Source organism: Coregonus clupeaformis, chromosome 1 (assembly GCF_020615455.1).
Source record: "Coregonus clupeaformis isolate EN_2021a chromosome 1, ASM2061545v1, whole genome shotgun sequence".
In the NCBI taxonomy this organism is placed as follows: Eukaryota; Metazoa; Chordata; class Actinopteri; order Salmoniformes; family Salmonidae; genus Coregonus; species Coregonus clupeaformis.
In genome coordinates, this window is record NC_059192.1 from 85,585,567 (window position 1) to 85,613,104 (window position 27,538).

Below are 27,538 nucleotides of genomic sequence, written 5' to 3' on the forward strand. Positions count from 1 at the left end.
TGGATTTGCTGACCATTAGCAGGCTTAGTGTATATTGGGAAAATGACTAATTGAAACAATAAGGGTAGAGAAAATGGGTTGGAATTAAAACCTGCAATCACAGACACATCCCACAGGAGCCGAGTTTGAGAGCACACACTTAAAGAGTGGGAAATACAGCGGCAGCATTTTTCTGTTTGTTGGTGAATTCCCTCGGTATAACTCACATTATACAGAGGGGGCAACCTTCCCTATGAAATACTATGGTCAATGAGAAAGTGTTCATCAATTAATGACAATATTGTGACTTTATTGGAAGAGAAAGAGAGAGAAAAGAGAGACCTATTCCCTCATCTCCAACTTCTCTCTCTCTCTCTCTCTCTCGCTCTCTCTCTCTCTCTCTCTCTCTCTCTCTCTCTCTCTCTCTCTCTCTCTCTCTCTCTCTCTCTCTCCTGCACCACGTGCTTTCTTACATTCAATAAACCATCAATCTCAACCCAGAGAAATACAGGAAATAAAAAATAGCATAATTTACAGTACAGCAATGAAAGACAATGCATATAGTCAAATACAACTCTTAAAATGAGACATCAATTTGAGAGATTCTTGACAAGGGGTTCATGTGTTTTTTGGACCTGGAAGTGTTTTGTTCTAGTTTTAGTTTTCCACGAGGAAGGGGGCGTTTAGTTTGATAGTTGTTTTTGTTTGTTTGTTAGTTTGTTTTGCTGGGGGGCAGAAGGAAGGAGGCGTTTGTCCCCCTCTCTCTCTCTAGTAGGGAGTGAAGCGACTGCAACCTCCTCTGTATAGGCTAGCCTGCAACATCAAAGATGAAAAAAGCTCCAATCAGTATTCAGTATAGGAAGCTTGGTTTATAGAATATTATATTGGCTTCTTTTTCCTTTTCGCCCTCAAAACTTTCTGCCCTTTTTACTTTTTTATTTTGTTGCAAAGGTTGGAGTGTTGGTGGAAATTGAGAGGAGATGAGTACTGGAGACTTAGAAGTTAAGAGACGTTATTGTGTTTGTGTGCGTTTGTATGAATGTGGCGTTATGTTTGTGAGAAAGGAATGGAAGGAGTTGAAAAGTGATTGGTCGTAAGATTCTTACTAAGCAATGACTAAATTCTCTAAAGTTTGACTCTTCAATCAAAACTAGAAACTTCAATCAAAACTACAAACTCTAAATAGGTCATTGAATCAGATATACAGTAGCTAATTCTCTTTCATGTCCAGATCACGATTTATACACAGCATGCTCCCTCTCTCTGCCCCCTGCCCCTCTCTCTGCCGCCCTGTCCTACCATCCTCTACCCCTCTCCCGCTCCTCTACCTCTACCCCTCTCTCTGCCCCCAAGCTTGTTATGCAAGTATCCTAGTACAGACATGGTTACCTAAATTTGTCCCGCTGCCCAGAGCCCCTCATTAAACGTGGCATAGATGATTATCTGCCTCTCCTATCTTCTCCTCTAATATCCTCTTCAGCCCAACTGTGTGCAGAGGGAAGCAGCTAGTTCTGCTCTAACCTCCCTGGACCTCATTAACAAGACTCTTAACCCAGGAACTACTCATCAAACATCATTAGATATTATTAAATATTTATCTCCTTCTCAGTCTCTCTCTCTCTCTCTCTCTCTCTCTCTCTCTCTCTCTCTCTCTCTCTCTCTCTCTCTCTCTCTCTCTCTCTCTCTCTCTCTCTCTCTCTCTCTCTCTCTCTCTCTCTCTCTCTCTCTCTCTCTTTTAGTAAATGTTCGTTCTTGTTCAGTGATTCTACAAGATGGCATTTAGCCATCTTGTGCATCTTGTCACTTGTTGTTCCGCCTTAGTGTTTGGCCCAGATTGATACGGTACCCCACCCTACTCTATTCCTATTCAGCCTCTCCATCTGTCTCCTAACATACTGTGGTTTATACTGTAGTGGTACATGGATAAAAGTTTGGATTGTTTGGGCGTGGTGGTGGTAAAACATCTGCAGTGTACGTGTAGTTGGGAAAAAGGGAGGAACATTTTGAGGAAGAAAAAAAAAGAGAAGGAATAAGGGAATAAAAAAACACAGGCCACAGTTGTAATTAAGTAAATGAAGAGGAAAAAAATTGTCGTATAATTAATGAAGGCTTTTAGCTAGCAGCTGCACGAGGGGGGGTCGCTTGGTCGGGAGAAGGGGGAAGGAAGGGGTGTGCGCTTTCCGGCATCGCGTGTGTCTGCACACAACACCCTGCACACAACACCCTGCACATCTGTCTAAGGCAAGACCTCTCGACCAATCAGCTTCTCCGACAGAGCTAAGGGGAACTGGGTGCCATGGGTATAATTGTCTCTCTTTATTATTTTCTTGTTTTTTTTCTTCTCTCTTTATATATTTAGTTTTTCTTTCTTTCTTTCTTTCTTTCTTTCTTTCTTTCTTTCTTTCTTTCTTTCTTTCTTTCTTTCTTTCTTTCTTTCTTTCTTTCTTTCTTTCTTTCTTTCTTTCTTTCTTTAATCTCTCACAGCATGCCGCTGCATGCACTTGATGGTTGTTAATCTTTGGAGGAAGTCCCGGGAATGAAAACAAATTGTTTTTTTGTTTTTCTCTTCTTTTTCTTCTGTTTGGGCTCTCGTTTTTTTTCTGCAATATATTTTTTCATCTTTGATGTTAGCTGCAAAAGCTAGCTAAAAACAAACATTAACCAATCGACTATTTCTTCCTGTGGAAATTTGGGAGACTCCTCTGATAGTGGAGGATGTACAGGTCTCATTTGGATTTCAAGCAAAGAGATTCAGGCCAATTAAAATTGAAAGGGGTTAGAGAATAAGGCAACAATGTCTCTGGTTCATTTACTGAAGTGGCAACAAGTCAGCTTTAAACTGATAAATCATAATTCAATTCTCCTCACAAGTGTCCATTCTACTTTCATTTATATGAATCTGTACATAGTTAATATATTACATTTATCATACATTGTAGTTATACCATGTATCTTTAACACTCTCTATAGTGCTTGACCTACTAGTCTGCATCTCAAATGGCACCCTATTCTCTATAGAGTGCACTACTTTTGATCAAGGCCAAAATGTAATAGGGTGCCATTTTGGATGACGCCCTAGTGTTAAATGTGAATAAGTTGTAGTAAGCATTGGTCATAGTAGCAGAAGAGGACAGAGGACTCACCATTGTACCCACACTGTACGTGGCCGCAGGACCAATCGTGTGGTGATATGGGTCCGCTGTTGCATAGACTCTCCCGTAACTGTATGGGAGAGAAGAGAGAGAGACCATACCCTTGTCTTACAACGTGTCTCAGGTTACGTACGTGTTCAGGATTCATTTTGATCAATTACATAATATTTATTGTGTTAGACAAAATCAGATAGTCATTCATATTCAATATTGAGAATTGTTTCTCCTAACTTTCGTAACCTCAAATAGGAAGCATCTGCACTTCCGGTTTGATTGAATAAGGGCCCTTAAGAGTTTTGATAACAGATAAGTAGTGTGAAACCGGTCCACAATGAGACACTAACGCTCTGGGTCGTCGATTTTAACTGGGGTCCGGAGACTAGATCTATAATCATTTCCCCCTCTCAGTCACGTTACAGACAACCCTATGGGATGGAAATGCAATCGATGTCTCGCTATAAATGTACATCGTAAAGGTGAGAGTGTGTGATTGCAATGATTTGTTTTACCCGTTTCAATTTATGAGAAAAAGGAGGGAGTGTTTTATCTTCTGGTGGAGGGAGAGAGGGATGGGAGGAGAGAGGGAGGGAGGGATGTGATGAATGTAAAACCAGTTAGACAGACAGAGGGAGGAGAGAGAGAAAAGGAGAGAGGGATGAGGAAGAAAGTGGGATAGAGGGAGATGAAAAGGAGAAAAGGGTGAGAGAGGTCGAAAAACTTGACACGAGACACGAGCACATATGTATATGAAGCAGAAAGAGGGGATATTGGCAGAGAAATAGACAACTACAGGGTCCAATAGAGAGGAAGAAATAGAGAGTGAGGTTGATAGAAAAGAAGAGAGACCGAGCGAGAGAAACAGACCAACAGAGAGAGAGAGACATTCTGTCTGGTCTAGGGGCATCCCTGCCCTTTTCCTGCTCTCACCTCCTGTCTCTGAAGGCTTCTTCCCTGTCTATTCATCAGCACTAGCTCGGAACTAATCCCACCATCCATCCATCCCTCCCTCCCTCCATCCCTCTCTCTCTCTCTGAGACGGGACAAGGCGGGCCGCGTCGGCCACTTTATTTATTTCTCTCCTCCACATCCCTCTCTCTACTCCCTTGTTTGTTTGCTCTCCTCCAAAAGCGAGAGATGCCAGTGGAGGTCTGGAGGGCAAAGATAAGGCCATGTACGGGTTGGCCTATCAGAGAGGAGAGGAGAAAAGAGGGATGGTTGATATGAGGAATGAAAGGGTAGAGGAAAGGAGGGATGGAGTGATCGAGCAGAGGTGCAGGAAGGTAATGATGGCATGGTGGGAAAATGAAATGTTGGAGCATGACATCATTGGAAAGAAGTGCAGAGAAGAGATTAAAGAAAGCAGAGGTGGAGGAAGAAAGGTAGATGGTCAATATGCAGGGGGAGAGATGTGAATAGATGGATGGATGGATGAAGAAGGAGGGATGGAAATGGATGAAACAGAATCTACGCCCTATTAATACACTCTAAAAAAAATATGTGGGTTGTTTGGTTGACCAAACTGCTGGGTTGCAGGCATTGGGCCACTTAGTTGGGTTGTTTTCTTTAAAAACTGCTGGGTTATTGATGCTGGGTGCTGGGTTATTGGTGCTGGGTTATTGAGATATGAAGACTGGAGGTGTAGTTTAGTAGGGGCGTGGCTGAATGTTATTTTTAGCCCCCCATGAGAGTAAATGTCATTCCTGTTCTGTTGTATAGTTTCTACATGTTAAGGTTGAACATTGACATTTCTTTAAATTCAATGAGGCTTATAGAAGTGTATGAGTTCCCTTAATGCCTATGTAAATCCCATTGTTGGGACACAATAAGGTGGTATACCATATTATAATTTGTAATAAATTCTAATATTACAGACAAATGTCCAAAAATAATACCGTAAACTTAACATAATGAACAGGAATGACATTTACTCTCACGGGTGGCCAATTAGATCTAGCTGAAAACCACACCCCTAATAAGCTAAGGATTACATTAAAAAAGACCCAGCTGCGAGTTCAACCCAGCATGAGAGTAAAAAATACCCAACTGATGGTTAAATTGATACATGTTTGGGTAATCCCAACAACCCAACATGTTGGGTTATTCACGCAACCCAACTGGCTGGGTCAAAATAACCCAGCATGTGTTCTGTCCAATATTTACCCAGCGCTGAGTTACTAAAGAACCCAAATTGGGTTGTTTTTAATCCAGCATTTTAGAGCGTAGTAAAGAGGTAATGTTACCACTTTGCCAGCTGTCATGTTCTTTCTGTTGACATGCACCACTCAAGAACATAGCACCTGATTGGCTGCAGAGTAAGACTCAAGCAGACAGGACACGGCTATGTGTCTGTGTGAAAGAGCTCCCTTGGGAAGCAGAGGCAGCAATTCTCTCAGTTCCACACTGATCCACTGCCTCTAAGCCCTCTTAGCCAACAATAAATAACACTCCACCCCTCAGTGAACTGACTGACTCACTTTAAATCACAAGATCTTAAAAAAGACAGAGGAAGAAGACAGAGAAAATAAGAAGCGAGAGAACAGAAAGAGAGATGACAAGATGACACAGAAAAAGATACAGGCAGCAAAAAAGAGAGGGCGATTAGAAGGAGAGAATGAAATAACTCTAGCGGAGAGAGAAAGACAGCCAGCCCTTCACCTGCTCTGCTCCTCTGTTCGTAATTCCCCTGTGTTGTCTGATAAATCTAACATTATCTGTGGCCTACAGGCTCCCGATTCCACCGTCCTTTATCAGGCCTGACACGCTCAATCTCCCCTAGACTAGTTCTCCCAATGCCCTCACACTACCCTCCCAACCCATGGAGGAGAGCTCCAAGCCTGGGTAGACTGAAAATGGAGGCTGGGTCCCCCTGGAGGGTAAGGTCTGAATCTAACAACACAAGGGTCTGGGTGAATCACTAATGACACCCACCTCAACAGGGCCCACAACCCAGGAAGTAGAGCTCAGTGCCTGGGTAGACTGAGGCCAGCGGCTGGGCCCTCTGGAGGGTAAGTGGCTGGAGGTTTGAGGTTAGTGGAGCAGTGTGTGTGTGTTACCTGTCGCTGTATGCGGCTGCAGCCGTGGCTGCTGGCTGGGTGTATCTGTATGCTGCATAACCTCCCTGTGAAGAAGACAGGAAGAAAACACGCTGTTACTGATAATACACAGAGGTTGCATCCCAAATGGCACCTTGTTCCCTATATAATGGAGTGCACTACTGCTGACCAGGGCCAACAGGACCCTGGTCAAAAGTAGTGCACTACATTCGGAATAGTGTGCCAGTAGGGACAAACACAAAATAACAGTCATTGACTGAATAAGGTGTAATTTCCTTCCATTAATAAACCCTCTAACCAAACAATCAGCATAGTGCTACAATACTGCAAATACATTACATTTATGAAAGAGAGGGAGAGAAAAAATGCCAATGCAGCAATTATTGTGAATGAATGGAGAGGGATGGGCATGTTTGTGTGTGTGTGTGTGTGTATGTGTATCGCCATGGCGATTAACGAGGGTGTAATTAATGTGTGGGGCGGGCGAGAGGCTTATGGAGCAGAGCCAGAGGGAGCTGTTTCTGTGTTCAACAATGGAGAGGGGAGAATGTGTGTGTGTGCGTGCATATGCGTTTGTGTGCGTGTGTGTGTGTGATATGTGTGTGCGTGTGTTTGATGACTGAGAGCCACAGCCCAGGGCCCATTCATATTACCTGGACAAGCTGACATGACACCTGACATACAGGCTAATTGACCATTCAACAGCCCTTGTTTCAATTACAGGAACATCAACTGCATTACTGTGGAACTGCAGTCATACTAGCAAACAAACTCAGACACTGGCTTATATGCAAACACACACACACACGCACAGACAAACACAAACACACTTCTCCACAGACTCAGACATCATTTACAAACAAAGCATTTGTGTTTAGTGAGTCCGCCAGATCAGAGGCAGTAGGGATGACCAAGGATGTTCTCTTGATAAGTGCGTGAATTGGACCATTTTCCTGTTCTGCTAAGCATTCAAAATGTAACAAGTACTTTTGTGTGTCAGGGAAAATGTATGGAGTAAAAAGTACATTATTTTCTTTAGGAATGTAGTGAAGTAAAAGTAAAAGTTGTCCAAAATATAAATACTAAAGTAAAGTACAGATACCCCCCAAAAACTACTTAAGTAGTACTTTAAAGTAATTTTACTTAAGTACTTTACACCACTGGATGCCCAGAGGGGTTTAAATTCTCCCGTCAGGCGGCTTGGCAGACAAGAAAAGGGCCCTATCAACACAACAAGCGAGGAATGAAGAGAAAGACAGAAACAGAAGGAGGGAAAGAGTGGAAATAAGTAGAATCACTTACGTATATTTCTGCACCATAGAAGCCGTCCTGGTAAACAACACTGGAGATGGAACAGAGAGACAGACAGTGAGCTGTAGCATACTACGTCTGCGTCTCAAATGGCACCCTATTCCCTATATAGTGCACTACTTGTCAGCCATATGGGAGTAGGCTGCCATTTGGGATGTAGCCCATGGTCCAGTCCCCTAGCCCTATTGGAGCGTCTGCGCAAGAACGCACACACACACGCACGCACGCACACATACACACCAATACCAATCATCAGGTGGGGAAGCTAATGCCTCTCCAGTGGAGTGTGCAGGTCATAGCACTCCCATTCACAGAGGAACAAAGAATGACACATAAAAAAAAAGATAGACAAATTTGGCCATTCTGGAATCAAAGAGCAATTTTCCACTCTATTAGAAGATGGCGTTTTGTTTTCCACGCCCTATTCGCCTGTCACTGAGTGTGTGTGCGTGTGTGTACTCACGCTCCGTAGGCAGGGATGGGTGGGGGTGGGGGCGCGGCGCGGAATGTGTTGTAGACGGCCCGCCCCCTCCCTCTGAAATGAGCGCCGCGATAGGCTACCGTCGCTCCTGTACTAGGGTAGGGAAAACCTGCCACTACAGAAAGAGAGGGAAGAGCGAGAGGGAGAGGAAACGGAAGACAGAAGACAGAGGACAGAAAACGGTTGATTATAATGACAGTTCACAGTACATATATTTTATATTACCTTCTTTACTTTCATGTCTGTTATAATAGACCTTGGTGTGTGTGTGGTATGACTGTAGCAGTGTTTGAGGCTGTACGTTGGTGGAGGTGAGACACAATGTGTTGGCACAGACAGAAAGAGAGAGGGAAAGAGAGAGGGAGAAAAGGATATACTGAGGGAGAAAAGGATATTCTCCAGTATATCCTTTTCTCCCTCTCTCTTTCCCTCTCTCTTTCTGTCTGTGCCAACACACAGTGGGTTAGGTGAGACACTTTACACAGTGTATTGGCACAAAAAGAGAACCAAATAGAAATAGATAGACAGAGAGAACGAGAGATGAAGAACTAGGAACAGACCCACTGGAGAGAAAGGTGACACACAATACACTCTGTCCTTGAACACATAGGGAAACAGAGAGACAGAGAGAGAGAGGAATCCCAGTGTTCTGGCAGTGGGGACATGGAGCAGATGGGGTGTATTGTTTGGAACAGCAGACGCAGACAGGGAGGGGACAGCCCAGGGTCGGCAGGGGTGGCAGAGTCTTCTGAGAGGAGTGAGGGTTGGATGGGTTGCCAGTACACACACACACAGACATCAGTTAGGACAGGAGTCCCAGCGTTTGCCAAGCCGAAGGTCCCTCTTTAACCTTCAATCAACGCAGGAGCACGGCCTTCATACACACAGGGCCAGCCCATATTTGCTTGCACACCCACGCACACACAGAACCAGTTCATAATGACCCACAATGGCATGCATACAGATCAGCGGGCCCTCCTCTCCTCTCTCGTCTTAGCGTCACAGTTTGTGTGTGTGTGTGTGTGTGTGTGTGCGTTTGTTTGTCTTGAGCAGAGACAGACTACAAACTACTACAAGTTGCAATAAATTCAAGGAGTAACCCAAGGAGGGCTTGAACCAGTGACCCTACATCTATCAGTTTCCTAAGCCACTATGACAAGAGATCCAAACATCTGGAGCTGTTCACCTCCTCTAGAGCAGGAGGAGGAACAGGACAACTAGAAAATGCAATTTCCTGAAGAAAGTGTGTGTGCTCATCTAGAAATATGTACGGTTGTGAAAAAAAGCTTTGTGGTAGGGACGTCAGTAGCAATGGTATTATTGTCAAGACACTGTTCCTCTAAGGAGACTTATTATGTTGAGGATAAGACACACAGTAGATCACTAATATTTATTCCTTTGTTGATATACAGTAGAACACCTTGGCTGACATTTTAATTCCTCCTTCTAACTCTTGATATGACAGTGTTAATAGGTAGAGAGTATATGTCGCTGATATATCACAGGAAAAAGAACAATTAATCCCAAATCAACATCCATATCTGATATTATACACATATTTGATCATACTTTTTTGTCTGCATGTATGTATTATTTGTGTGTGAAGTATGTGTGTATACATTATATGTGTGACTGTATACATTATCTGTGTGTGTGTGTGTGTGTGTGTGTGTGTGTGTGTGTGTGTGTGTGTGTGTGTGTGTGTGTGTGTGTGTGTGTGTGTGTGTGTGGTGCATGTGTGTGTGCGTGTGTTCATTATATGTACAGTAGAAGTCGGAAGTTTACATACACTTAGGTTGGAGACATTCAAATTCGTTTTTCAACCACTCCACAAATTTCTTGTTAACAAACTATAGTTTTCACAATCTACTTTGTGCATGACACAAGTAATTTTTCCAGCAATTGTTTACAGACAGATTATTTCACTTATAATTCACTGTATCACAATTCCAGTGGGTCAGTGCCTCTTTGATTGACATCATGGGGAAATGAAAAGAAATCAGCCAAGACCTCAGAAAAAACATTGTAGACCTCCACAAGTCTGGTTCCACCTTGGAAGCAATTTCCAAATGCCTGAAGGTACCACGTTCATCTGTACAAACAATAGTACGCAACTATAAACACCAATGGACCACGCAGCCGTCATACCGCTCAGGAAGGAGACGCGTTCGGTCTCCTAGAGATGAACGTACTTTGGTGCGAAAAGTGCAAATCAATCCCAGAACAACAGCAAAGGACCTTGTGAAGATGCTGGTGGAAACAGGTACAAAAGTATCTATATCCACAGTAAAACGAGTCCTATATCGACATAACCTGAAAGGCCACTCAGCAAGGAAGAAGCCACTGCTACAAAACCCCCATAGAAAAGCTAGACTACGGTTTGCAACTGCACATGGGGACAAAGATTGTACTTTTTGGAGAAATGTCCTCTGGTCTGATGAAACAAAAATAGAACTGTTTGGCCATAATGACCATCGTTATGTTTGGAGGAAAAAGGGGGTGCTTGCAAGCCGAAGAACACCTTACCAATCGTGAAGCACGGGTGTGGCAGCATCATGCTGTGGGGGTGCTTTGCTGCACGAGGGACTGGTGCACTTCACAAAATAGATGGCATCACGAGGAAGGAAAATGATGTGGATATATTGAAGCAACATCTCAAGACATAAGTCAGGAAGTTAAAGCTTGGTCGCAAATGTGTCACGATCGTCGAAAGGATTGGACCAATGCGCAGCGTGGAATGCGAACATACTTTATTAAATACAACACACGAACAAAACAACAAAACGATACGTGAAGTCCTTGGTAACAAAACACAAACCATACACGGAACAAGATTCCACAATACACTGTGCCAAACAGGCTACCTAAGTATGGTTCCCAATCAGAGACAACAAGCAACAGCTGATTCTCGTTGCCTCTGATTGAGAACCACCCCGGCCAACATAGAAACACATGAACTAGAAACTGAAACAATGAACACAAAACATAGACTCTACACACCCTGGCTCAACATAAAAGAGTCCCTAGAGCCAGGGCGTGACAGTACCCCCCCCCCAAAGGCGCAGACTGCGACCGCGCCAACATAAACCGAACAGGGGAGGGCCGGGTGGGCATTCCTCCTCGGAGGCGGATCCGGCTCCGGGCGTGACCACCACCCTCTAATAACCCCCCCCGTAGTGCCCCTGGTCTGGTCCCGCTGGCTGGAGCTGGACTGGACATCGGTGGAGCGGATTGCTTAGGCTCCGGTGTGGAGCAGCTGACCGGTACCTGACCAGGCACTGGTGAAACGGGCACGGGCTGTGCCGGACTGACGACGCGCACCACAGGCTTGGTGCGGGGAGCAGGAATGGGCTGGACCAGGCGGACGATGCGCACCCCTGGCTTGGTGCGGGGAGCAGGCACGGGCCGGACCGGGCTGGCGATGCGCACCACAGGCTTGGTGCGGGGAGCAGGAATGGGCCGGACCGGGCTGACGCACGCCCCCTGGCTTGGTGCGGGGAGCAGGAACGGGCCGGACTGGGCTGACGATCGCACCACAGGCTTGGTGCGGGGAGCAGGAATGGGCCGGACCGGGCTGACGACGCGCACCCCTGGCTTGGTGCGGGGAGCAGGAACGGGCCGGACCGGGCTGACGATCGCACCACAGGCTTGGTGCGGGGAGCAGGAACGGGCGGACCGGGCTGACGATGCGCACCACAGGCTTGGTGCGGGGAGCAGGAACGGGCCGGGCCGGGCTGACGAAGCGCACCACTGGCTTGGTGCGGGGAGCAGGAACGGGCCGGGCCGGGCTGACGACGCGCACCACTTACTTGGTGTGGGGAGCAGGAACGGGCCGGGCCGGGCTGACGACGCGCACCACTTACTTGGTGTGGGGAGCAGGAACGGGCCGGGCCGGGCTGGCGACGTGCACCATAGGCTTGGTGCGGGGAGCAGGAACAGGCCGGACCGGGCTGGCGACGCGCACCATAGGCTTGGTGCGAGGGGCAGGAACAGGCCGGGCCGGGCTGGCAACGCGCACCATTGGCTTGGTGCGGGGAGCAGGAACAGGCCGGTGCCGGGCATGCGACGCGCACCTTAGGATTGGTGTGAGGAGCAGGAACGGGCCGGGCCGGGCTGACGACGCGCCCCACTTACTTGGTGCGGGGAGCAGGAACGGGCCGGGCCGGGCCGGGCTGGCGACGCGCACCATAGGCTTGGTGCGGGGAGCAGGAACAGGCCGTACCGGGCTGGCGACGCGCACCATAGGCTTGGTGCGAGGGGCAGGAACAGGCCGGGCCGGGCTGGCAACGCGCACCATTGGCTTGGTGCGGGGAGCAGGAACAGGCCGGGCCGGGCTGGCGACGCGCACCATTGGATTGGTGTGAGGGGCAGGAACAGGCCGGACCGGGCTGGCGACGCGCACCATTGGCTTGGTGCGAGGGGCAGGAACAGGCCGGACCGGGCTGTGGAGACGGACTGGAGGTCTGGAGCGAAGAGCTGACACAACCCGTCCTGGCTGAATGCCCATCTTAACACACTCTGTGTGAGGCATCAGCACAGGACGTACAGGGCTGTGTACACGTACTGGCACAACAGCACGTGACACTGGCGCAGGATATCCGGGACCGAGGAGGGGTACTGGAGGCCACGAGCGTTGAGCCGGCACACTCCGTCCTGGCTGCATGCCCACCTAGCACGACACGTGCGTGGTGCTCGCACAGGACGTACCGGACTGTGCCGGACCACTCGCGGCACAGTACGCAGCTCCGCATATCTCGGAACCTGCCCAGTCTCACGCTGCCTAGCCTGAGTACGGGGAGTTGACTCTGCTCTACCTCTAGGCTCCACAAACCTCCCTTCCGGCCCCCCAAACCCAGTGGCCTCCTCTCCTAATCCCCAAACTCGCCCTGTAGCTGCCTCCAGCAGCCCTGTCGTCCATGCCGTGTGCCCCCCCCCTACAAATGTATTGGGGTTGCCTCTTGCGTGTCCGACGTCGGCCCGGTTGGCGCCGCTGCTCCTCTCTACGGCGCGCCTCCACCGTCTCCTCCCACGGACGGCGATCCATACCGGCCTGGATCTCCTCCCAAGTCCAGGACCCTTTCCCGTCCAATATCTCCTCCCAAGTCCAGGCTGTCTGCTCCTGGACACGCTGCTTGGTCCTGTTATGGTGGGATCTTCTGTCACGATCGTCGAAAGGATTGGACCAATGCGCAGCGTGGAATGCGAACATACTTTATTAAATACAACACACGAACAAAACAACAAAACGATACGTGAAGTCCTTGGTAACAAAACACAAACCATACACGGAACAAGATCCCACAATACACTGTGCCAAACAGGCTGCCTAAGTATGGTTCCCAATCAGAGACAACAAGCAACAGCTGATTCGCGTTGCCTCTGATTGAGAAACACCCCGGCCAACATAGAAACACATGAACTAGAAACTGAAACAATGAACACAAAACATAGACTCTACACACCCTGGCTCAACATAAAAGAGTCCCTAGAGCCAGGGCGTGACAAAATGGGTCTTCCAAATGGACAATGACCCCAAGCATACTTCCAAAGTTATGGCAAAATGGCTTAAGGACAACAAAGTCAAGGTATTGGAGTGGCCATCACAAAGCCCTGACCTCAATCCTATAGAACATTTGTGGGCAGAACTGAAAAAGCGTGTGCGAGCAATGAGGCCTACAAACCTGACTCAGTTACACCAGCTCTGTCAGGAGAATTGGGCAAAAATTCACCCAACTTTTTTTTTTTTTTTTTTACTAGAGAACTTGCCTTATATTTACATTTACATTTACCAGACGCTCTTATCCAGAGCGACTTACAGTTAGCACATACATTATTTTATCGAACCCACAACCCTGGCGTTGCAAACGCCATGCTCTACCAACTGAGCTACATCCCCTGCCGGCCATTCCCTCCCCTACCCTGGACGACGCTGGGCCAATTGTGCGCCGCCCCATGGGTCTCCCGGTCGCGGCCGGCTACGACAGAGCCTGGATTCGAACCAGGATCTCTAGTGGCACAGCTAGCACTGCGATGCAGTGCCTTAGACCACTGCGCCACTCAGGAGACACTTATTGTGGGAAGCTTGTGAAAGGCTACCCGAAACATTTGACACAACTTAAACAATTTAAAGGCAATGCTACCAAATACTAATTGAGTGTATGTAAACTTCTGACCCACTGGGAATGTGATGAAAGAAATAAAAGCTGAAATTAATCATTCTCTCTACTATTATTCTGACATTTCACATTCTTAAAATAAAGTGGTGATCCTAACTGACCTAAGATAGGTATCTACAGTTGAAGTCGGAAGTTTACATATACCTTAGCCATGTCACGATCGTCTTGAAAAGGAGCGGGCCAAGGCGCAGCGTGAGATGCGTACATATTTATTTTCTTGTACACCACAGCGAAAAAAACAACAAACGAAACATGAATTCCTTCGATACAAACACAAATCAAAAGGAACAAGAAACCACACCAAACGAATGCCTTACAGATACCTAAGTATGGCTCCCAATCAGAGACAACGAGCAACAGCCGTCTCTGATTGGGAGCCACCCTGGCCAACATAGAAACACAAAACTAGAACTTAACACCCTGGCTCAACATACGAGAGTCCCCAGAGCCAGGGCGTGACAATACCCCCAAAGCGCGGACTCTGGCGCGCCAACCAAACACAACAGGGGAGGGACCGGGTGGGCACTCCGCCTCGGCGGTGGATCCGGCTCCGGGCATGACTCCCACTCCCTCTCTAACCCCCCAAAGCGCCCCTGATCCGGTCTGGCCCTGCTGGCCGGAGCTGGACTGAACACTGGTGGAGCGGAATGCTCTAGCTCCGGAGTGGAGCAGCTGACCGGTGCCGGACCAGGCACCGGTGGAACAGGCACGGGCTGTGCCGGACTGACGACGCGCACCACAGGCTTGGTGCGGGGAGCAGGGACGGGCGGACCGGGCTGACGACGCGCACCATTGGCTTGGTGCGGGGAGCAGGGACGGGCCGAACCGGGCTGATGAAGCGCACCACTTGCTTGGTGCGGGGAGCAGGAACAGGCCGGACCGGGCTGACGACGCGCACCATTGACTTGGTGCGGGAGCAGGACGGGCCGAACCGGGTTGACGAAGCGCACCATTGGCTTGGTGCGGGGAGCAGGGACGGGCCGAACCGGGCTGATGAAGCGCACCACTTGCTTGGTGCGGGGCGCAGGAACAGGCCGGACCGGGCTGACGACGCACACCATTGGCTTGGTGCGGGGAGCAGGGACGGGCCGAACCGGGCTGACGAAGCGCACCACTGGCTTGGTGCGGGGAGCAGGAACAGGCCGGACTGGGCTGGCGACGCGCACCATAGGCTTGGTGCGGGGAGCAGGAACAGGCCGAACCGGGCTGACGAAGCGCACCATAGGCTTGGTGCGGGGAGCAGGAACAGGCCGAACCGGGCTGGCGACGCGCACCACAGGCTTGGCGCGAGGGACAGGAACAGGCCGGACCGGGCTGGCGACGCGCACCACAGGCTCGGTGCGAGAGGCAGGAACAGGCCGAACCGTACTGGGAACACACGCCACTGGCCCTACGCGGGGATCAGGAACGGGCCGGACCGGACTGGCAACACACCCCAGTACCTCTCGCCGTGCCTCTACATACTCCTTCCCCCTGGTGTCCAGTAACTCCCGTAACCTGGCGGCCTCCTCTGCCAACCCTCTGAACCACTCTATCCCGTACTCCTGCTGCCCCGTCGTCCACGGCGTGAGCCCCCTAAAAATTTTCTGGGCTTGTCTCTCCCCGTGGACCAGGCCTCCATGGTTCTCGTCCAATTCTCTCTCCACTGCTCCCCAATTCCAACCTTTCTCCTCATCACACTGCTTGACCCAGTCGTGGTGGTTTCTTCTGTCACGATCGTCTTGAAAAGGAGCGGGCCAAGGCGCAGCGTGAGATGCATACATATTTATTTTCTTGTACACCACAGCGAACAAAACAACAAACGAAACGTGAAGTCCTTCGATACAAACACAAATCAAAAGGAACAAGAAACCACACCAAACGAATGCCTTACAGCTACCTAAGTATGGCTCCCAATCAGAGACAACGAGCAACAGCCGTCTCTGATTGGGAGCCACCCTGGCCAACATAGAAACACAAAACTAGAACCTAACACCCTGGCTCAACATACGAGAGTCCCCAGAGCCAGGGCGTGACAAGCCAAATACATTTAAACTCAGTTTTTCACAATTCCTGACATTTAATCCTAGTAAAAATTCCCTGTTTTAGGTCAGTTAGGATCAATTAGTATTTGGTAGCATTGCCTTTAAATTGTTTATCTTGGGTCAAACGTTTCGGGTAGCCTTCCACAAGCTTCCCACAATAAGTTGGGTACATTTTGGCCCATTCCTCCTGACAGAGCTGGTGTAACTGAGTCAGGTTTGTAGGCCTCCTTGCTCGCACACACGTTTTCAGTTCTGCCCACATATTTTCTATAGGATTGAGGTCAGGGCTTTGGGATCGCCACTCCAATACATTGACTTTGTTGTACTTAAGCCATTTTGGCACAACTTTGGAAGAATGCTTGGGGTCATTGTCCATTTGGAAGACCCATTTGCGACCAAGCTTTAACTTCCTGACTGATGTCTTGAGGTGTTGCTTCAATATATCCACATCATTTTCCTTCTTCATGATGCCATCTATTTTGTGAAGTGCACCAGTCCCTCCTGCAGCAAATCACCCCCACAGCATGATGCTGCCACCCCATGATTCACTGTTGGGATGGTGTTCTTCGACTTGCAAGCGTTCCCCCTTTTTCCTCCAAACATAACCATGGTCATTATGGCCAAACAGTTCTATTTTTGTTTCATCAGACCAGAGGACATTTCTCCAAAATGTACAATCTTTGTCCCCATGTGCAGTTGCAAACCGTAGTCTGGCTTTTTTATGGCGGTTTTGGAGCAGTTTCTTCTTCCTTGCTGAACGGCCTTTCAGGTTATGTCGATATAGGACTCGTTTTACTGTGGATATAGATACTTTTGTACCTGATTCCTCCAGCATCTTCACAAGGTCCTTTGCTGTTGTTCTGGGATTGATTTGCACTTTTCGCACCAAAGTACATTCATCTCTAGGAGACAGAACGCGTCTCCTTCCTGAGCGTTATGTCGGCTGCATGGTCCCATGGTGTTTATACTTGAGTACTATTGTTTGTACAGATGAAAGTGGTACCTTCAGGCGTTTGGAAATTGCTCCCAAGGATGAACCAGACTTGTGGAGGTCTACAATGTTTTTTCTGAGGTCTTGGCTGGTTTCTTTTGATTTCCCCATGATGTCAAGCAAAGAGGCACTGAGTTTGAAGGTAGGCCTTGAAATACATCCCCAGGTACACCTCCAATTGACTCAAATTATGTCAATTAGCCTATCAGAAGCTTCTAAAGCCATGACATCATTTTCTGGAATTTTCCAAGCTGTTTAAAGGCACCGTCAACTTAGTGTTTGTAAACTTCTGACCCACTTGAATTGTGATACAGTGAATTATAAGTGAAATAATCTGTCTGTAAGCCATTGTTGGAAAAATTACTTGTGTCATGCACAAAGTAGATGTCCTAACCGACATGCCAAAACTATAGTTTGTTAACAAGAAATTTGTGGAGTGGTTGAAAAACGAGTTTTAATGACTCCAACCTAAGTGTATGTAAACTTCCGACTTCAACTGTATACAGTGTGTGTGTATGCGTTACGTGTGTGCATGCATTATGTGTGGCATGACGTATATGAATGCAATCTGGTGATGAGCTAGGGGTCTTGCAAGCTACAGCAGCCCCATTATAACCCATGAATCATACAGACTCTAGTGCTGACAGCCTGCTAGGCCTATAAACAGCCAACAACCACACTATAGTTTACACAGGCATAAACAGTCTCCTTACTTAATCTGGTAATGTTGTTTTTGTTATAAGGACAAGTGTTGGAGAGATTAAAATAAGAGTAACATATGCTCAGGGTTAGCAGGGTCAGGCTAATTAAAACACATACAGAGTTATATATAGAATGTGATTGGCTTAAGTGTGTGAATGTATTTGTGTGTGTGTCTGTGTGTGTGTGTGTGTCTGTGTGTGTGTGTCTGTGTGTGTGTGTGTGTGTCTGTGTGTGTTTGTTTGTCTGCGTGTGTCTGTGTGTGTCTGTGTGTCTGTGTGTGTGTGTGTTTGTTTGTCTGTGTGTGTGTGTGTCTGTGTGTCTGTGTGTGTGTATATTATTTATAGAATGTGATTGGCTTAAGTGTGTGTATGTGTTTGTGTGTGTGTCTGTGTGTGTGTGTGTGTCTGTGTGTGTGTGTGTCTGTGTGTGTGTGTGTGTGTGTTTGTTTGTCTGTGTGTGTGTGTGTGTGTGTGTGTGTGTCTATGTGTCTGTGTGTGTGTGTGTTTGTTTGTCTGTGTGTGTGTGTGTCTGTGTGTCTGTGTGTGTGTGTGTTTGTGTGTCTGTGTGTGTTTGTTTGTCTGCGTGTGTTTGTGTGTCTGCGTGTGTTTGTGTGTCTGCATGTGTCTGTGTGTGTTTGTGTGTCTGTGTGTGTTTGTTTGTCTGTGTGTGTGTGTGTCTGTCTGTGTGTGTGTGTGTCTGTGTGTGTGTCTGTCTGTGTGTGTGTGTGTGTCTGTGTGTGTTTGTGTGTCTGTGTGTGTGTCTGTCTGTGTGTGTGTCTGTCTGTGTGTGTGTGTGTCTGTGTGTGCATCAAGGTTATTAAAGTTTTGTGTTTTTATATTTGTTTTTATTTCTATTATTTTAAGATTTTTATTAGAAATTCAGTTTCTTTTCAGTTCGTTTTCAGATCTGATTTACTAGTTGTAATTTCATTGAAGTTTTCTAAAACCATTTCAATTTCGTTTTTTAATTATTTAGTGTCAGTTTTAGTTTTTGTGTTATTGACAGAAAGTAGCCTATGCGTGGGAGGCTAGGAGACATTTCTGTGTTGTAAAGTTTTTGTGTTTTTTGGGATGTCATTTTTTTGCCACTGTGCATAAGTTTATGGGCCAGGTCATAGGTTAGGTTAGGTTGGGTTTAAAGGTAGACTCAGTGAGATGACGAAGATGCACCAAGCTATTTTGGGCCCGTAGCGCCCCACGTTGTAGCAGTGTGAAGTGCACCCGTGCCCATGCGCAGATACTCTGTGTGATTGCGTGAGAGCAAAATCCTGCATCGCGCTCATCTCCATGGGCGCGTTCCTCTGCCTGCCAGATCTTACAACACCTGGATAGGTATTTTACGTATCAGCTAACCACATCAGGACCGCGTTTCCCTCCTCAGACGTTGCATGCATCAACCAATGGTTGTGTGGCACGTCATCGACTGTGCGGTCGGGCACCAGACTGCTATACCATATGATGTGGTTAGCTAATACATTTAATACCCATTTAATAACTAGATCTGGCATGTGTCAGCAACATCTGAGCAGTGGAACATGACCGATATCTGCAGTGTTGCTCATGGCAACGTCATATCGCTGAGTCTACCTTTAAATTCAAATCAATCTCTATGTGACCCGCCAGATTCAGAAGCTTGAAAACCCCATTCGAAAAAAAGCTTAAAACCCAGATTGAAAACCCCATTCATTTTGAGAATAAAAACTATTATTTTATTTACTGTTTACTAAATTGTTTATTCATGATCAGTTTTTTGGTTTAGTTTTAGTTTACTGTAATAACCTTTGTGTGCATATATATTATTGATCAGTGTTAGGGCTTGTGGATTAATATTATTGGATTGTGTGTCTGTGTGTGTGAATAATCAACAAGAGTTGTAGGTATGTGAGGTTTTCTGTATGTGCATGTGTTTATGTGCGTATGAACATGCAACACTACTCTAACACCGTTTGTATTTGTATTTATTATGGATCTCCATTATTTCCTGCCAAGGCAGCAGCTACTCTTCCTGGTGTTTATTAAGGATCCCCATTAGCTGTTGTCAAGGCAGCAGCTACTCTTCCTGGGGTCCGACAAAATTAAGGCAGTTATACAATTTTAAAAACATTGACTAATCACACATTAACTCCAGTCTCAGTCTTCAGACTTTGGCACCCTGTTCCCTTATGGGCCCTGGTCAAAATAAATGCATTATAAAGGGAATTGGGTGCTTTTGGGATACAACCCGTACTTTTCAACTTCGTGTACATCATCTCCAGCACCATACCAGTGTCTACATATGTGAAAACGCCATGATTCTATGATCTGTGGTTAAAAAGATAAGAAGAAATGTCCTAAAAAAAACTTCTCAACTTTATTTATTTCCCTACAAAATGTAGAAATGTGTCATTTACACATATGTAGACTCTGGTACTATGCTGGAGATAATGCACATGAGGTTGAAAAGTGGTGGAGTTTCCCTTTAATAAACATGGCCCTGGCTTTCTGCATTACACCACAATTTACTAGCAGACTGCTTCCTCATCTGTCTGAGTCGTATTGGAAGACTGCTCCTATACACCCGTCTAGTCTGTCTACCCTATAGTCTGTGTGTGTGTGTGTGTGTGTGTGTGTGTGTGTGTGTGTGTGTGTGTGTGTGTGTGTTTTAGAGCCTGTGCTTGGGGACAGTGACAGAGCGTTAACGTCTGATTATGCTTAATTAAGCCTTAAATCTATCCTTAGACAATTAAAAGATCCTTCTACACACATTACCACAGCAATCACACACACACACACAATTTGCTCGCACTGACGTACACATACACACTCACACTCACTGACACTCACACTCACTTGTTTTTTAAATACATTAAATTGATTCAGCAATAAAAGGCGGGGTCAGCAAATGACAGTGACCTCGTCCACATTAGACCAATCAAATCATGGCACTCCGGAGTCAAACTAATGTCAACCTTCCAACTTGCAAATTTTTCAGCATATGTTAAAAAGCCCCTTGCTATTTCCCTGCCTACGCTTTGCATTTTAATCTTATTTGTTGTGTTCTGGTGAGCACCCTGCCAAACTCTATGCATATACTCAGACTAGGAGACACACACACCCATAAACACACACACACACAGTGTGCAAACACACACACAAAAGCTCGCACACACACATGGACGCAAGCACACACACACCGTCTCTGCATACACTCAGCCTAAGACACAGTCAATCAATCACTATTACATTTCTCTCATTGTCCTTCATGCCCCGCAGTCTACTCCACTCAGTCACACATAAACACACACACACCATGGTCCTGCACACACACACCGTGGTCCTGCACACACACACACCGTGGTCCTGCACACACATGTAAGTGAAAACACCCACATACCCTCAAAAAGGCACAATGATTAAATAATGAAGTGCCTCCCTATTCAACACTACTCCATCAGTTAAGAACCAAGTGACCATTCCCGCCTCACATCCATGTGTGTGAATGTATGCATATATGCTTGTTTGTCCCTGTGTGTGTGTGTGTGTGTGTGTGTGTGCGAGTGTGTACGTGCCTGTGTTATTGGATTCATAGTAGAGTTGAGTGGCCGGCTGCTTTCTGTCCTCCCTCTCCCTCTCCCTCTCTCTCTCTCTCTCTCTCCCTCCCTCTCTCTCTCTCTCTCTCTCTCTCTCTCTCTCTCTCTCTCTCTCTCTCTCTCTCTCTCTCTCTCTCTCTCTCTCTCTCTCTCTCTTTCCCTCTCTCTCTCTCTCTCTCTCTCTCCCCTCTCTCTCTCTCTCTCTCTCTCTCTCTCTCTCTCTCTCTCTCCTCTCTCTCTCTCTCTCTCTCTCTCTCTCTCTCTCTCTCTCTCTCTCTCCTCTCTCTCTCTCTCTCTCTCTCTCTCTTCTCTCTCTCTCTCTCTCTCTCTCTCTCTCTCTCTCTCTCCTCTCCTCCCTCTCCCTCTCTCTCTCTCTCTCTCTCCTCTCTCTCCCCCTCTCTCTCTCTATCTCTCTCTCTCTACTCTTTCCTCTCTCTCTCCTCTCATCCGTCATTCTTTCTGAATGGGATTTGAACACAATAAACCTGTAGCCGACCGCAGGAATGGAGACGGAGTGTTCTGTCACACACACACGATTTATGGGCCCCAATTCCGCTGATCCACGCTCGGAACGCCACACTGATAAAGAGTGATTAATGGCCGTTACATCCCGCTCTATTCCCGCCTAAAGTAGATTAAATGCAGCTATAATTATTCCAGAAGAAATCCAGACCCAACACTTCCGCTACAGGAATTTCTCATTTTTCATATTTTGAGGGGAAAGGAATGAAGGGAGTAAGAGGGGCGGTGGAGAGAAGGAGGGAGGGAAGGAAGAATGGGAGAAGTGAGGGAGGTAGGTTGTTTTGGAAGTAAAGCTGGGATTTATTTTCCCGTGATATTCCCCCTGCATCTTGAGGTAGGAAAGGGGGATGCAGGCACACACATATACACAGTCCTCCACCATGGCTGCCACATGGGACTTGCAGAGGCATATGGTGTCGTTTAGGCTTGGCAAACTTTACTGGCATGTTTAAGACGACTCGAGCCATTAACATGCTATCAATCAGACAGCCAGCCGGTCGCCCCAGCCACACACACAGAGAAGGTGGCCTACTCTGTGTGTGTGAGATTGTGTGAGTGTGTGTGTGTGTGTGTGTGTGTGTGTGTGTGTGTGTGTGTGTGTGTGTGTGTGTGTGTGTGTGTGTGTGTGTGTGTGTGTGTGTGTGTGTGTGTGTGTGTGTGTGTGTGTGTGTGTGTGTGCATACCTTCGTACATGTGCGTGTGTGTGCAGACATCTAGTGGTTAGGGTTGAGAATCAGTAGGGTTGGGGGTGCTCTGAGTTAAAGGGTGGTGTTTGAGTGAGAGGTAGGTTGGAGGTGGGGGAGGAGAGAGGAGGAGAGCGGAGGAGAGGAGAAGAGAGGAGAAGAGAGGGGGGAGAGGGGAGGAGAGCGGAGGAGAGGGGAGGAGAGCGGAGGAGAGGGGAGGGGAGGAGAGGGAGGAGAGCTGAGGAGAGGAGAGGGAGGAGAGAGAGGAGAGGAGAGGGGAGGAGAGGGGAGGAGAGAGGGAGGAGAGGGAGGAGAGGAGAGAGAGGAGAGAGAGGAGAGGGGAGGAGAGCAGAGGAGAGGAGAGGGGAGGAAAGGGAGAGGAGAGGAGAGGGGAGGAGAGAGGAGGAGAGGGGAGGGAGGAGAGCGAAGGGGAGGAGAGGGAGAGGGGAGGAGAGGGGAGGAGAGGGGAGGAGAGAGGAGGAGAGGAGGAGGGAGGAGAGAGGGAGGAGAGGGAGAGGAGGAGGAGAGGGAGGAGAAGGAGAGAGGAGGAGGAGGGAGGGGAGGAGAGAGGAGGAGAGGGGAGGAGAGAGGAGGAGGAGGGGAGGAGAGGGGAGGAGGCAGAGGAGAGGAGAGGGAGGAGAGGAGGAGAGGGGAGGAGAGAGGAGGAGAGGAGAGGGAGGAGAGGGGAGGAGAGGAGAGGGAGGAGAGGAGGAGAGGAGGGGAGGGAGGAGGAGAGGGAGGAGAGGAGAGGGGAGGAGAGGAGGAGGAGAGGGAGGAGAGAGAGAGGGGAGGGAGAGAGGGAGGAGAGGGAGGAGAGGGAGGAGAGGGGAGGAGAGGAGAGGAGGAGAGGGGAGGAGAGAGGGAGAGGAGGAGAGCGGAGGCGAGGGGGAGAGAATAGAGGAGAGGGAGGAGAGAGGAGGAGAGGAGAGGAGAGGGGAGGAGAGGGGAGGCGAGCGGAGGAGAGGAGGAGAGGAGAGGGGAGGAGAGCGGAGGCGAGGGGAGGAGAGGGGAGAGGGGAGGAGAGCGGAGGAGGAGGGGAGAGGAGAGAGGAGAGGAGAGGGGAGGAGAGGGGAGGAGAATGGAGGAGAGGGGAGGAGAGGGGAGGAGAAGGGAGGGGAGGGGAGGAGAGCGGAGGCGAGGGGAGAAGAAGAGAGGAGAGGGGAGGAGAGAGGAGGAGAGGGGAGGAGAGCGGAGGAGAGGAGAGGAGAGGGGAGGAGAGGGGAGAGGAGGAGAATGGAGGAGAGGGGAGGAGAGGAGAGGAGAAGGGAGGAGAGGGGAGGAGAATGGAAGAGGGAAGGAGAAGGGAGGAGATGAGAGGGGAGGAGAGGGGAGGAGTATGGAGGAGAGGGGAGGAGAGGGGAGGAGAAGGGAGGGGAGGAGAGCGGAGGCGAGGGAGAAGAAGAGAGGAGAGGGAGGAGAGAGGAGGGAGGAGGAGAGCGGAGGAGAGGAGAGGGGAGGAGAGCGGAGGAGAGGGGAGGAGAGAGGAGGAGAGGGGAGGAGAGGGGAGGGGAGGGGAGGGAGGAGAATGGAGGAGAGGGGAGGAGAGGAGAGGAGAAGGGAGGAGAGGGGAGGAGAATGTAAGAGGGGAGGAGACGGGAGGAGAGGGGAGGAGAGCGGAGGAGAGGGGAGGAGAGGGTAGGAGAAGAGAGGGGATGAGAGCGGAGGGGAGGGGAGGAGAAGGGAGGAGAGTAGAGGGAAGGAAAGAGAGAATAAATAAAAGAGATGGATTGCTTCTCTGTGTCAGGGCTGTTATTTAGAGCTTGGCTGTAAAGCTGTCTTGGAATGAACAGATTTCAGTCTAATGAGCAGAAAGGAGTGCAGTTAAAGACACCAGTCAGTCTCAGCACTTCCTCTAAATGAAAGCAGACCCTCCGCCAAGCACACACACACACACAAACATACACAAACACACAGGTTTATGCATATACACATGAACTCATTAATGCATGAATGCACAACACCACACAATTCTACAGCAACAGAATGAGAGAGAGAGAGAGAGAGAGAGAGAGAGAGAGAGAGAGAGAGAGAGAGAGAGAGAGAGAGAGAGAGAGAGAGAGAGAGAGAGAGAGAGAGAGAGAGAGAGAGAAAATGAAAGAGAAAAAGAGAGAAAGACAGACAGAGAGAGAAGAGAGAGAAGAAAGAGAGAGAGAGAGAGAGAGAGAGAGAGAGAGAGAGAGAGAGAGAGAGAGAGAGAGAGAGAGAGAGAGAGAGAGAGAGAGAAAGAAAGAAAGAAAGAAAGAAAGAAAGAAAGAAAGAAAGAAAGAAAGAAAGAAAGAAAGAAAGAAAGAAAGAAAGAAAGAAAGAAAGAAAGAAAGAAAGAAAGAGAAAGAGAGAGAAAGAGAGAGAAAGATCTGTAGATTGTGGGCTCTAGTTTGGAGCCTGTATAGCCTGTTTTGTACTAGGCCTATCGTGTAGTCTTTTTGTGAGTCTGATATTGTGTATTGTCTCTTCGCCAGATAGTCGTTAGGACCAAGTGTAGTTGTACTCTGACAGTAATGTGTTGTATTGTAGTGTAGTGTAGTGTAGTGGAGTGGAGTTTTACCTGCATACAATTCAGGACCATAGACAGCTCCCACCATGGGGTTCAGCTTCCAGCCTATAGAAAACACACAGGGAGCGGTAGACTAACGTTAGCTTAGCATCCCATTCACTTAGACTAACGTTAGCTTAGCATGCCATTACTTTAGACTAACGTTAGCTTAGCATCCTATTCACTTAGACTGACGTTAGCTTAGCATCCCTTTCACATAGGCTGACGTTAGCTTAGCATCCCATTCACTTAGACTGACGTTAGCTTAGCATCCCTTTCACTTAGGCTGACGTTAGCTTAGCATCCCGTTCACTTAGACTGACGTTAGCTTAGCATCCCTTTCACTTAGACTGATGTTAGCTTAGCATTGTATTAATTTAGACTAATGTTAGCTCAGCATCCCATTCACTTAGACTGACGTTAGCTTAGCATCCCATTCACCAAGGTTACTAACTACTACAACAGTAAGTCCATAAAACGAAATAGTGATAGTACGAGAAGAAGAGAAGAAGTAGAAAGGGATGCTAAATGAAGCAGATGAGGGGAGAGAATAAATGTGATGATGGGAAAGGCAGAGGAGAGAGAAGGAGAGGAGTGAAGTGAAAAGGAGGAAACCCTCTCCTCCTGTGTAGCATGGTACGGTGGTGGGAGTAGAGAGGGATAGTAAAAGAGAAGAGGAGAGCCAGAGGAGAAGAGAAGTGTGGTGGTGTGGTCCAGTGACAGTGACGGATGGCAAGCCGTTCAGGCCTCATTCTCTCTGTCTGCACCACTCTAACCCTCCTACAATGGAGGGATGTAGGAGTGGGTGGAGGAAGAGAGGAGTGCTGACATGTCTGGCTGATTCATTCCTGGCTTCGTCTCTCTCCTCCATCTCAAACTTCCTCTCTCTCTCTCTCTCTCTCTCAGGCTGATCACTGAAAATAGACTGCGATTTCAGAAGTTTGTAAAGGTCCTGAGCACGTCGATATATGCCTTCTTCTGCCCCCCCAAAAAATAGAAAATAAAAACAATTGCCCACCAATGGGCACGAACTCATGATGCACAGAACCAGAACCCACTGCTTAAACCACTACACCACCACAGTTCACAATGTGCTAGTAAGTCGTGAGAATACTTGATGATACTTGATGGCAGTAGCGCCTCGTTTTTAATTATTTTGTTTTAAGCCTTCCCCAAACCATACCCCTAACCTTAACCACTCCAAACTAATATCTAAACTTAACCCTTTGAGTTGTTTCTGTTTTAACCCCGTAACCATGCGGAATTAACCCTGTAACCATGCGGAATTGATGAGTCAAAAATAGATGTTCATCCATAATACGTTGAATTTCAAAGGGAAACTATGAGATCTTGTTGCTCTCTCTCCCATCAACATGAATGAGTGTCAGAGAGAGAGAGACGAACCTTAAAGCCCTTTCAGAATGAGCCCTGGCTTTTTATTTGCTCCATCCACTCATCCACTCACTCCTCCTCACTCCTCTTCACCAAATGCACTTTCCTCCCCCTCTCCTACCGTCCTCTCAACACTCTATCTCCTCCCTCTCTCCTTATGGTCGAACCAATTCCCCTTTCCCTCTTTGCTCTTATTATATTACGAGATTTTAAGAGATGGTCCCTGTATCATCTCCTAGCTGAGGGGCAAGTCATGCTTAAGGCCAGATGGAATCGGCAGAGGCAAAGTTTCCAAAAAACCTCCAGAAATGATTTCAAATGAAGAATGTCTTGCGGAATTCAAATAAAACCTAAATAAAATCACCAACCCAACCAAATAGCTTCCTTAAAAATACAAAAAACCTACCTGCAGTCATGGCTCTGGTCATGGTTTAGTCATCATAGGGTTAGAATCTGGGTCACTGAATACATATTAAGTCATCAGTTTAGTAAATATCGTAAATATAGCCTCTGATCTGTCTAATCTGACTGTATAAAGTACCAATGTATGTATGTATGTATGTATGTATGTATGTATGTATGTATGTATGTATGTATGTATGTCTGTCTGTCTGTCTGTCTGTCTGTCTGTCTGTCTGTCTGTCTGTCTGTCTGTCTGTCTGTCTGTCTGTCTGTCTGTCTGTCTGTCTGTCTGTCTGTCTGTCTGTCTGTCTGTCTGTCTGTCATGGAAGGAGGAAGGAGGTGGAGAAAGAAGAAGTGGGTAGGAGGAAGTAGGTAGGAGGTAAGGGAAGAGGAGGGAAGGATATGAGAGAAGGATGAAGGGGATGGGGAGAAGGAGAGGAAGAGAGAGTAGGATAACTGGAGAGCTTACCGTTTGTGTAAGGGTTTGACACCTTTTTGTTTGTCATTACTCTTGCTGTTGCGTTGTTGACCTGTGTTCAGATATAGAGATTAGACAGTTAGAGAACACA

At 47.7% G+C, this 27,538-nt stretch overlaps 1 protein-coding gene across 5 annotated transcripts in view; it reads right to left on the reverse strand.

The window, feature by feature from the left end:
* Positions 1–27,538, reverse strand: part of LOC121575703 (RNA binding protein fox-1 homolog 3) — an 828,711-nt gene that overhangs the window by 10,662 nt on the left and 790,511 nt on the right. For 4 of the 5 annotated variants that reach the window (XM_041889022.2, XM_041889013.2, XM_041888990.2 and 1 more), the window contains 7 exons: positions 27,439–27,499; positions 25,188–25,241; positions 7,959–8,091; positions 7,487–7,526; positions 6,185–6,249; positions 3,123–3,201; positions 433–792 (listed from right to left, as the gene is read on the reverse strand). In XM_041889022.2, coding sequence (XP_041744956.1) covers positions 748–792; positions 3,123–3,201; positions 6,185–6,249; positions 7,487–7,526; positions 7,959–8,091; positions 25,188–25,241; positions 27,439–27,499 — 477 coding nt within the window. In that variant the 3' untranslated portion in view covers positions 433–747. Of the gene's footprint in view, positions 1–432; positions 793–3,122; positions 3,202–6,184; positions 6,250–7,486; positions 7,527–7,958; positions 8,092–25,187; positions 25,242–27,438; positions 27,500–27,538 lie in introns of those variants that run through there. The other variant, XM_041889006.1, reaches the window with a different exon arrangement.